This window comes from Phasianus colchicus, chromosome 1, assembly GCF_987193195.1.
Source record: "Phasianus colchicus chromosome 1, bPhaCol1.hap1.1, whole genome shotgun sequence".
Taxonomy (NCBI): Eukaryota; Metazoa; Chordata; class Aves; order Galliformes; family Phasianidae; genus Phasianus; species Phasianus colchicus.
The window spans coordinates 140522358-140534126 of NC_143436.1; the positions used below are offsets into that span (position 1 = coordinate 140522358).

General features: G+C 53.1%; 1 protein-coding gene across 5 annotated transcripts; it reads left to right on the top strand.

The window, feature by feature from the left end:
- Nucleotides 1-4025: 4025 nt before the first annotated feature.
- On the top strand, nt 4026-10543 carry ING1 (inhibitor of growth family member 1). 5 transcript variants are annotated; one of them, XM_031613773.2, is made up of 2 exons: nt 4026-5054; nt 8913-10543. In XM_031613773.2, the coding sequence occupies exons 1-2, from the start codon at nt 4913-4915 to the stop codon at nt 9614-9616; spliced, it is 846 nt and encodes a 281-aa protein (XP_031469633.1). In that variant the 5' UTR covers nt 4026-4912; the 3' UTR covers nt 9617-10543. The 5 variants fall into 5 exon arrangements, with proteins under 5 accessions (XP_031469633.1, XP_089984916.1, XP_089984936.1 ...); XM_090128790.1 differs by lacking the exon at nt 4026-5054 and adding an exon at nt 5174-5299; XM_090128810.1 differs by lacking the exon at nt 4026-5054 and adding an exon at nt 5605-6452.
- The last annotated feature ends 1226 nt before the right edge of the window (nt 10544-11769 follow it).

Genomic DNA, 11769 nt, shown 5'->3' on the forward strand with positions numbered 1-11769 from the left:
CACTGTTCAGCACACATCTTGTTAGAAGTTGTCATCAACTCCGTTGTCTGCTTTGTTCCGTACAGTGCCGAGTACTTTCAGAGAGCCCAAATCAATACTAAATAACACCTGTTTCTCTGGCACATGTTCACAGGAACACGTTGCTGGTATCTGTGGCCCCTCTATAATGATTCTAGCCCAGAATCAAAACTGATCCTGAGAAGATGAAGAGAGGAAAAAGATTATGAAGACAAACTACAAACCATAGGGGCAGAAGAGTTAAATCCAGTGCAGTGGACTGAGTTGCTTCTTAGAGCTCCATAGTAAACTGCAGTCACCGTGTCCTGAGAGCATGTATGAGCTCAGCCAGAGGCCAGATCAGTGTCTGTCTGATGTTTCCAGCTGCTGAGGTACATCTCTGGAAATCACGGTGGGATTCTGAGCCCCTTGATCCACATTTTATCTGAATTTTCTTCTGCCTTGGCCTTGCAGCGCACTGTCACTGGTTGCAGTCAGAATTTGCAGTGCTGTTTAAGCTCATAAAGCGCAGCAGATGTGAATGGCAGCAGCCAGAAAACACATGTGAGGCAGTGAGACTAACAGTCCCAGGGCAAGCAGAGATGAGCAGCTGTATCCAGTGAAATACCTTTCTTCTTAAGCAGGGCTTAATCCTTGTTCTTCTATTACAGTACTTTTTAAAGAACAAAAGGCCTAGGTTAGGTCAGTTCTTTCTGGGAAGCAGCAGAGAGACTGACTCAGTGACCCAGATGTTACAGTTCCATTAATCCCACACCACTTGTTGACACAAGCAGATATCTCTCACAGACAGCACCTATTGGATGACAGTCTGAAGTGTGACTTCTCTGTTTGTCTTAATGCTTGCAAAACTCAACCCTGCTCATCTCGCATGTTAAACTTCTGCTGCTTTGTTTCTAAACCTTCAGCTGTAAGCAAAAATAATAGAGTTGTAAAATGTCATTATAATCTCCAAGGTGAGTATGAATTCAGTCTCCTAAAAAAAAAAAAAGACAAGCAAAGAAAAATGAAACAACAAAAACCACCCATATGTAACTGTAGAAGAGAGGGATAAAGCTATTAAATGGAGAAAAAACAGCAGTTCATCAGAAGGAATAATTCATCTGAGTTGTCTGTACCTATGAAGTATGATGACCAATGATCAGAAGACACTGTTTTCTAGTAAATAGGGACACAGCAGTAGCAATTGCACAGTACTTCATGCAGTAATACTCAACTAAGGCAGAGAAAAGAGGCAGAAGTCCTTACACATCCTCAATATCTGCATTCATGTTTGAATGTTTGGGATTTTATGCTGCTTATATTAAGAATTCAGAATGTTATGCTGATGATCTGGAGACAATTTCTGGAGTATTCATGTTACATGAATCATATTATATACACAAAGTATGTTACACGGTAGCTGTATGAGCTGTTGATCTGGTTACCAGAACTTTCAAAAAACTTAAAATTGGGTTTCTATATAGGAAAAGCCTTTGTACAATCAGAGCAAAGGAGCTTGGGAGCAGGAGGAGGAACATTAGATACACCAATCCTCCTATGAAGTACAGAAAATAGGAAGAACACAAAAGCCCACAACTCTCTTCCTTCTCTGACACACAGCAGTCATTCCCCACGCTTGTGCATGCTTTGTCACTGTAAGGAGTGTGCCTCTAATAAAGAAGAACTGAAACTCCACTCAAAGTTTTCCATCTCATCTTCCTACTTCAGTTCAGAGGGAAAAGGCCGATGTAAAACTCAGAGAAGGAACTGTGAAAGGAGTTACCAAACATTCTCGGAACTCAGCCCTACTCTTGCTGCAAGACTGGTGCAAAGCCCAGCAATGCTTTTTCTGTCACTCTTCTGGCCCACACCAAAGGGCAAATGGAAGAAGACTGAGCAAACAGCACCCCTGCAGCAGGTGACAGTTCTCCATCCTCAATGCATCCACACCCATCTGCTTTTGAGCACGTCACTGAAGCTTAGCATTCCACAGCTTGCTTAGAAGTTACACCTCCCTATAACAAGGGATAGAATTTCTTGTTTAGCAAATTAACAGGTACGTTTAGGAACTGATTGCTTGTTTGTATGGCAAAAGTGCACAGCTAACAGTGGTGACTATTAAAATCAAATGGCGATTTGTAGCTGAGTATTTGCTTTATCAAATAGCGTTATTGTGCTCTTTGCACCTGTTGTAGTTTCCATGGAAATTAACAGGAGACATTACTTTCAGAGCTACCTACGTATAATTACTCCTGTGTGTCTAGGATGGCTGTGGCTTTTCTTGTAAGAATGGCTCTCCCTGGGATTCACCTATATTCTTGTTAAACACCTGGTTTCTACCACATTACAACATCGGCTCCGGTTCTTATGCTACCGGGGTCTGTTAACCACCTTTAATCGCTGACAGCAGCTCAGCTTCTTCAAGGCAAGAGCGAAGGAGGCTGCGACTGCCCAGGTGGAGCCAGCGATCCAGTTGTGGTGCCTGCAGGCTGCTGCTGCCACTGCACAACTCTCTCAATGCCGCTGTAAGTCAGAACGCGCGGGGCCAGGAACGCCGGCTTGGAGCGCTGCCTGGATGCTGTAGTACTCATAGTAACTTACGTAAGAGCTCAGATGAGCAACGTCTGCTTCAGCAAGCACAGCAATTCACAGAAACAGAAAACCAGGGGAAGAACCGAGAACTTAAACGTATCTTCAGGAAACAAGAAGCCGCCCTGTGAAATAATAGAATCATAGCGCTCTCGGGTTGGGAAGGGCCTTAAGACCATCCAGCTCCAACCTCTGCCGGGGCAGGGCTGCCAGCAGGAAGGGGTGAAGGGCTGCCATCCTCACAGACCCCTCAGAAACACAATCCTTGGGCACTACGCCGACGGCAGCCGCAGAACGGCCGGGCGGGCGCGGAGTCCCTTCCCGTGCCCCACACGGCAGCCAGCAGAACGGCAGCGCCTAACGCACAACCGCACCGGCAGGTCTGGGCTTAGAAACCGTGAGTCAGTCCCCTCAATTAGGGGATTGTCGGTGACGTTTTAAGAAAATCAGACGGCGAGCGTTTGTTTTGCTTCGCGAGAGCCGGGTCAGTTTTTCCAGGCCCTCTCCGCCTCTCCTAACAGAAACAGGAGATCTTCGGGCGACCGCGGGCACGCCGCGAGAGGAAATTCCAGGTAAACACGAGCACATTCCCCCGAGAGCCGAGACGCAGCGGCCTCCCATCCCTCCCTTCAGCGCCCGCCCGCCCGCAGCCCTCCTCCCGGCAGCAAGGCTGTCGTCCTGGCAACGCGCGGGCCGTGACCACTGAAAGAAAAAGGAGATTAAAGCGCTCCGCAGCGGCGGTGACGTCTTCCCGCGGCACGCGCGGGGAGAAAAGCGCGCCGCGTTCCGCACTCAGCGAAGAGCAACGCGCACGGCCCCGCGCCGCTGCATTTCACAGGGCGGGAGCGCTGAGGCGCAGCCCCCCGTGCCTCGGAGCACCACCCCGAAGGGGCGGCGCCGGCTGCGCGCGGCCACCCGCGGTTCTTTCGGCTGCCTCGGCCGGGGAGGGCGGGGACGCGTCGGTCCGGAGAGCTTCGCTCCCGGCTCTTTGCGCCGCTTCAGCCCGCTAGGGCTGTAGAACACGGCAGCAGCACGCCAGCGCCTCAGCCCCAGGGAGGAGCAGAATACCGCCGCCTGCCGCTGAGCCTGCCGGGAAACATAGTCCTGTCCCGCCAGAACGCGGCTCCATTTTCTGCTCGCGCGGCGAGCATTGCGCGTGCGCACTCCACCCCTCTCCCTTTTTTTTTTCTTTTTTTTTTTTTCCTCTCCCCTTCCCTCATCCACACCCCCCGGCGCGTGTTCCCGCCCCTCCGGTATCCCGGGAGGGCGGTGTTGTCACCGCTGCGCCCTCCCTCCCGCCCGGCTCCTATTGGCCGAGCGGCCGCGGGGCGGGCCACGAGGGAGCGTGCGATTGGCCGGCGCGGCCGCGGGGGTGATCGATGCGCCCGCCCGCGGAGAGGCGGGAGGCCGCGCTGCCCTCGGCCGGGCCCGGCCCTGCCCCCGGAGCGGGGCGGCGGCGCCGCGTGGTTCCCGGCGCCCCGGCGGCGAGCGGCCGGAGCCGCTCCTCGGCCCGTCCTCGCTGCCCGTGCCCCAAAGCACCCCGCTCCCCTCCGGCCCCGCGTGCCCTCAGAGCCGCTCTCCTCGGGGCACGACTTCTCCGGAGCCTCCGCCTCCCTCTCCCCGCGCCCACACCGCCTTCCTCCCCCCAAACGTGAGTAAGGGGCGGAGGAGGAGGAGGGACGAGGAGCGCGGGGCGGCGCCGGGCCCCGCCGCGGTTCCGGGCGGGGGAGGGGAGCGTGCGCGCGCGATGTGTGTGCCCGCGTCCGTGTGTCCGTCCGTCCGTGTGTGTACACAGCGCGGGGAGGGCCGCGCATGCGCCGTGCGTGGCGGGGCTGAGTGTTTCCCAAGTGTTTGAAACTGGGATTCGGCTCCTCCACGTTGGATCGAGCGCGGCGTGCGGCGGCGGGGAAGCTGCGTTCGGGCGGCGGAACGGGGGGCCGGGCCGGGCCGGCTCTGACAGCGCCCGGCGGGGCACATTCTGCTGGCGGCTTGTTTCGGAGGGGCTGGCCCGAGCCCCCTCCCTCCTCCTCCTCCTCCTCCTCCTCCTTCCCCCCCTCCCTCCGCACGCACAAATCCCGCTGATTGTTCCTACCACCTCCTCCGTGAGTTCCCCACCGCGACAGCCATTCAGTCAGCTGCTCGGGCTGTAGGGACCGGCGGGGGCTGCGAGCTCGGCTGTGCCTGGCAGCGGGCTCCCATGTAGCTGCCGGGGGAACGGGGCACGGACAGCGGCGGAGAGAGGCGTGGGGAAGGAGGAGGAGGAGGAGGAGGAGGGTTTTTTTTCCCCCCTTTTTTTTTTTTTTTTTTTTTTCCTCCTCTTTGCCGGATGAAAATGTTGAGTCCTGCAAACGGAGAGCAGCTGCACCTCGTGAACTACGTGGAGGATTATCTGGACTCCATCGAGTCTCTGCCCTTCGATCTGCAGAGAAATGTCTCCTTGATGAGGGAAATCGACGCCAAATACCAAGGTAAGCGCTCTCCCTGCGTGCGTGTGTGCGGTGCGGGGCTGGGGGAGGGTTGTCTCTGCCTTTCTTCTCCCCGCAGCCGGGGCTCGGCTGTTCGTGCCCCCCGCGCCGCGGGGATGGCAGCCGTGTGCCGGGGGGCCGAGCCGCAGCGCTGCCTCTTGTCACGGGGCGGAACAAAAGGTCCCCGGCTCCTCGTACGGAGCGAGGACTCCGCTTCGCCGTGCGAATCGCCGGCCGAGAAGGCGGGGGCAGGGAGCGGGGCGTGCGGGGCACAAAGGGGGGCCCTCCACCGCCGCGGGGCGTCGGGGGGAGGCTTCGGGGCTACGGAGGAAAGTGCCGCGCGGACGGCGAGGGAGAGATTACAGCACAACATAGAGGAATGTACAGTATTCATGATGGCTGGAGTAGGGGAGAGAGGCGGCTCGTGGGGGGGCGGGCGGGCGGGAGCGGAGGGGGGTTAAAGCAGAGCGGGGGGCAGGGTGTGCTTTCTTCGCTGCGCCCGGTGAGGCGGCCCCGCTGAGCGGGGCGGGGGGGGGGCTGGGACCGGCGGGTGCGTGGTGTGTATGTCTGTGTGTGTGTGTGTGTGTACGGGGGGGAGGGCGGCCGCGCTCATGGATTTGCCCAGCGCTGGGTTACCCCTCTCCTTCCCTTGGCGCACGCTGTGCCCCTACCCCACGGGCGGAGGGAGGGCCGGGCCGGGCCGGGCTGGGGGTAGCTTTGTCACTCGCTCGCCGGTGTCCGCTCGGAAAAGGAAAGGGAAGGGGGAGGGGAGGCCGTAGCCGGCAGCGCTGACAGCCGGGGCGCGGGGTGGGGAGCACCCCACTCGCTCAGCCTCCGAGCAGGGGGGCTGGCGGCTCCCGGGGAGGTGGGGAGCGAGCCCTGCGCTGCTCGGCGGGCATATCGCCAGGCGGCCCCACGGGAGGAAAGGGGACGGGGGAAACTTCCGCGGGGGCTGGGCAGCGGGTGGGGAGGCGGCAGTGGCGGGGCAGGGCGATCGGCGCGGTTGTGCTACGCTCCGAAACCGTACGACCAGCGGGTGCCTCCGCGCTGTGGTGGGGATTTGGCGTCGGCGTGGCTTTTATAACCACTCCTCGTTAGCATAGCGCCGCTCGCCCCGCCCCGAGACGTGCTGATTGGTGGGCGCCTTCCCCACGGGCCGTCCGCGGCTCGCCTCCTCTCGCTGATTGGGCCGCGGGGCGGGTCGTCCCGCCTTTCGCCCCGCCCCCGTGTGACGTTTCGAGAAGCAACTTTTCTGTGGCGTTGATTTGAATATCTCGACCTGCCCCGGCCTCTGGGCTCCGATTGGCTGCAGCGCCAGCAGCGGGCAGGCCAACCTTGGGCGTCCGGAGGCCGGCGGCGTCGCGGGAGGGGGGAAGCGACTGGACCCGCCTCCTCCCGCTCGTGAGTGGCGCGGCGGCACTGGGGGGGCGGGCGCGAGGTAGCTCCGCGCGCTGTGATTGGCTCCGTGCTTCGGTTCTTCCGGCTTCCGATTGGGCGCGGGGCGCCAGCAGGGGCGGGCTTTCCTCGTCGCCCACTCTGATAGGCGGAATGGCGGGAGGGCCGCCTCCGCTCCTCTCCGGGCCCCTCCTACCCCGCTTCCTCTGCTCCGGCTGTTGCGCTGCGAACCGGAGAACCGCCGCCGGTTTCCTGCCGGAGAACAATAGCGGCTCCGTCACATCCGGGGCGCGGCCGGCACTGCCGCGCATCCCGGGGTGCCGCTGCGGCGCCGGGAACGGACGCGCTGGGGGAGCTGCAGCCGCTGGGAATTAGTGCCGCTGGGTTCCGCCGCTTGCCGAGTGCTGCGTCCCGACTTGTTGAGCGCGGGAGGGGCGGAGCGTTAGCTGGAGGAGAAAGAGCCGAGCTCCTTGTTTGAGGTAGCCGGTAGCAGCGCGAGGTGCCGGTGTTAGTCACGCCGCTGACTAACAGGGCCGTATAAAAGCCCGTGTGCGCTTCACGTGTCGGCGCTGCGTCTTCGGAATGGATTTGTTCAAGTGCCCAGGGATGGCAAAACCGCAGTGCCGGCACGGAGATGGACAGCATCGAGATCTCTTAAAGCAAAACACCACCCCCAACAGCAGCAGCAACAACAAAACACTTTAGGAAACAATTCTGTGCAGCTTTAGCAAAGACGTTCGCGTGTGCGTTGCTAATTTCCACGCGGTGAGTTGGGGTCAGATCCCGTATCTGTGTGCATCTTGCTCACCTCAGCCAGAATGGACTCAGCTGGGAAAAAGGAAAGCTGTGAGCAGAGCGATGACAGAGGTGTCTGTGAAGCCAAGCCGTCGTGAGTTAGGATGGCTGAGTGTGTGTGAGTACCACAGCAAAACTCCAGAAGCTCTGCTTAAAGCAAGTTTCTAGGTATACCCTAGGAATTGTCATAGTTATCTCCTAACTCCCGTCTCTTTTCTTACAGTAAATATTTAGTGAAAAATATGTTTCTGTGTTTGGAAAAGTAAGTTAAGGGTGTTTTGCGGAATACACAGGGGTGAAGCAAGCTAGACTTCTTGGTTATTGTAGTTGTTGTGTCATCATCAGGATCTAATTGGCCTCGTATGCTCAGCAGTAACAGAGCAGTATCGGAGGGTGCTTGCTGTAACTGAATGCCTTGCTCAGTGTATTTGGAGTTCTTCTGCATCAGCTGTTGAATGAGATAGCGATTATTAAGTAACTCACTGGCTAACTTCTATGCTGGTTTATGCTTTCTCTCTCTCCCACTCTCAGTCATTCAGTACAAATACCTGTGTCATTATACAGAAAATGTCCTAGGAAGTATTCTGTTACTTTCCCCTTCAATTCGGCAGTTGATGTCAGAACTTTTGGTGCTATACCTTCTGTCGTCATTATTATTTTCTTAAATTATTGATGAATTTAAATAAAAGAATTGTCAAAATGCATGAGATTGTTTCATCTTTTTTTCTTTTTTTTTTCCTTAAATCAGCACTTCCATTCTCTTCCTGAGGGGCCTACTGGACAAAAGCAGTCCACTGGAGTCATGAGTCCCTGGGCAGATTTCAGCTTCAGGGAATTCATCATTGATCACAGAATGGCCCGGGTTGGAAGGGACCTCAAGGATCATGAATCTCCAACCCCCCTGCCACATGCAGGGCCACCAACCTCCTCATTTAATACTAGCCCAGACTGCCCAGGGCCCCATCCAATCTGGCCTTGAACACCTCCAGGGACAGGGCATCCACAACCTCTCTGGGCAGCCTGTTCCAGCACTTCACTACTCTCATAGTAAAGAACTTCCCCCTGATATTCAACCTAAATCTCCCCTCCCTCAACTTAAAACCATTTCCCCTTGTCCTGCAGTTATCAACCCTGTCAAAAAGTTGATTCCCCTCCTGTTTGTAGGCTCCCTTTAGGTATTGAAAGGCTGCAATGAGGTCACCCTGCAGCCTTCTTTTCTCCAGGCTGAACAAGCCCAGATCCCTCAGCCTGTCTTCATAGGGGAGGTGCTCCAGTCCCCTGATCATCTTCGTGGCCCTCCTCTGGACCCTCTCCAACAGTTCCCTGTCTTTCTTGTACTGGGGGCTCCAGACCTGGACACAGTACTCCAGGTGGGGCCTCACAAGAGCAGAGTAGAGGGGAACAATCACCTCCCTGTCCCTGCTGGCCACCCCTCTTCTGATGGAGCCCAGGATACCATTTGCTTTCCAAGCTGCAAAAGCACACTGCTGGCTCATGTTAAGTTTTTCATCCATCAGGACCTTCCGGTCTTTCTCTGCAGGGCTGCTCTCATCTGATCAGATTTGTGTGTTACAAAAAAGGTGTTGCTGCATGGGAGGAAAAATACAAGAAGGCTTTGTTTCATCATACTCCTTATCTGAGATCCTTACTGGTTTTATTTTTTCTTTGCAGAGATTCTGAAGGACCTGGATGACTACTATGAAAAATTCAAACGAGAGAATGACGCCGTGCAGAAGAGAAGAATGCTGCACTGCATTCAGAGGGCATTGATTCGGAGTCAGGAGCTGGGAGATGAGAAGATCCAAATCGTCAGTCAAATGGTGGAGCTGGTCGAGAACAGATCCAGGCAAGTGGACAGCCATGTGGAACTGTTTGAGACTTGCCAAGAGACTAATGACACCACTGGAAACAGTGGGAAAGCCAGCCAGGATAAGTCAAAGAATGAGACAATCGCTCAATCTGAGAAGCCCAACAATAAGAGGTCAAGGAGGCAAAGAAATAATGAGAATCGAGAAAATGCTTCAAATAATCATGACCACGATGACATCACTTCAGGAACTCCAAAGGAGAAGAAAGCAAAAACATCCAAGAAGAAGAAACGGTCCAAGGCTAAAGCAGAGCGGGAAGCTTCTCCCCCAGACCTTCCCATTGATCCTAATGAGCCAACATACTGCTTATGCAACCAGGTCTCTTATGGAGAAATGATAGGATGCGATAATGATGAGTGCCCCATTGAGTGGTTTCACTTTTCATGTGTGGGACTCAATCACAAACCGAAGGGCAAATGGTACTGCCCCAAATGCAGAGGAGAAAATGAGAAAACTATGGACAAGGCATTGGAGAAATCTAAAAAAGAAAGGGCCTACAACAGGTAGTTTCTAGACTTTTCGTGGAAAAGAACAAGAAAACCACCAAACCAGTGTATTTATTGTCAGTGTCACCTTTGTTGAGGTGAAAGGATTGTAAAATGTATATTTTTAAAGGAGGTTTAAAACTGAACCATTCCTGTTACAGGGACGGCAATAAAAGCAGTTTTGTTTTTCATTTGGTAAGCTGTAACAAGAATATGGTCTGTGGACCAATGTATTCCAAAAGTGAAGTTATAAGAGTTCAAACTAAATATCCAGGTGGGTCTTAAAAAATAAATAAGTAACTTTTTTTTTTTCTTCTCCCAGTGCTTGTAGCACAGCAACCATTAAAATGTTGACGACGAATATTTCTGAAATGTAATTTCTTTTTCCTTATGGAAGAATGTTACTTACAGTTGAGCAGAATTGTTAAAATAGTTGAACCCTCTGGTTGTATCTGAATAAAGCTGCAATATATCACACATGTCATTTCTTTCGGTGATGAGCAGTGCAAGGTCAAACTGAAGGAGGGTACAATTTGGTTCCTGCTACAAAGTGCCAGTATAACAGTTCGACAGCAAACATTTTAATAGGCTTAGGGGATTATTGAAAAGAAAAGCCAGTGGTTAAATTTTACACGGCAAATATTTTATATTCTGGCCGAGTACCACGAGAACAATTTTGAAATGATTGAATATGTTTTATATTTAACCAGGAAGTGGTTTAGTAATGACTTAACATAAATGAAGCTTTATACCGTCACCGATAGTAGTGTAGCAATCCTTAATTTGTTTAAGTTGTATAAATGTACATTTTTAAGTGGAATTGCACTTAATGTATTATACTTGGAAATGCAGCCAAATGCCATTGTGTAACCAATGTGCATTTCCTGCTGTATGTATGAAAATTGTACAGCTGTGATATTAAGAAATAAATGAAACAACTTTGACAGTTTGCTTCTTAGCAATCGTGTTTAACGATCATTCCAAGAGTTTATTAAAAAAACATAATTTGTCTTTAACCTTAGCAGCTCCAGCAAGCTGCTGCTAGGAAACCTGAAACTGTTGTAGTGGTAACCAAATTACAGTTCTGATAATCAATCTTTACAGACTAACAGGAGTGTTGGAAAGTCAAAGCAGCACTTAACCTTCTGCCCAGCTACTCTTTCTTGTGCTTGCAGTCGCTCCCAGACCTGGCCATTTATCTGAAAATCAATTGCACAGAGCTGGTCTCGCTCGGTTGTTTTCATGCTTTTACACGGTGGATGTAAATTATGCCATGCTTGTGTTATTGGCAGAAAGTTCTTTTGCATTACGGCGTTTTCAAAATAGCGTTGCAGCTGCGCCAGGGAAGGTGTTTTTATTTTTCATGGTCACCTCCTGTGAAAATCCATCAGCTGTAAGAAAGGTGCGATGCTGTGGGATGGGTACCCAGATCTGTGCCGCAGCTTTGCGGCGGAGCTGTCACGCCGCTTCCCTTATGCAGGATCTCGGCTCTTCGTCCCCCTGCGGGCCTTGGCTGTAAGTGCAGAAGGGGCTGACGGTGGAAAGGCACTGGCAGCAAAACGTGGACAGAGAGGCTGCGACATCCACCGGGTGAGAATGCAGCTGTGTAAGAGTGTGAGAGACTGGGGTTGGGATTTTGGGAACACGGTGCTCTCTTAAAATCCGTAACTGTTTTGCTTCCTGGATGATGAGACCATAATGTTAAAGTAATGCTTTTTTTCCCTTATGTATTTGAGCTGAGCATCCTATTGGAAGCAGCAGAGTTTTGGACACAAGCAGACGTAAAGCATTCGATGAGGCTGAGTGTTTTCTGAAGATGTTCAGAGAAGACACCACCGGTTCACCTTGCATGGAGGTAGACTCGGAGGCAGGCAGACTCTGAGTGATGAGCAGAAGTCATGTTGTATTTCTCACTAGGTACACTAGGGGTGTGTGCACACGTACGTGGTTCAGGCTGTCAGACCCAGTCACTTTTGCATTCATCAAACAACCACTCAGTCCATCTTCTGTTCCCAATGCACTTTAGGATTGCTGTTATCTGCTGATAACCTTCTCCTTTTCTATCTCCACGACTGGCCTTATTAAAGGCTGCATTCATAGAATCAGAGTCATAGAATGGCGTGGGTTGAAAAGGACCACAATGATCATCGAGTTTCAACCCCCCTGCTATGGGCA

Coding starts and splice junctions, on each gene's coding strand:
- ING1 (XM_031613773.2), top strand. CDS start 4,913: ATGAAAATGTTGAGTCCTGCAAACGGAGAGCAGCTGCACCTCGTGAAC. Junction 5,055..8,912: donor AATCGACGCCAAATACCAAG/GTAAGCGCTCTC, acceptor TTTTCTTTGCAG/AGATTCTGAAGGACCTGGAT.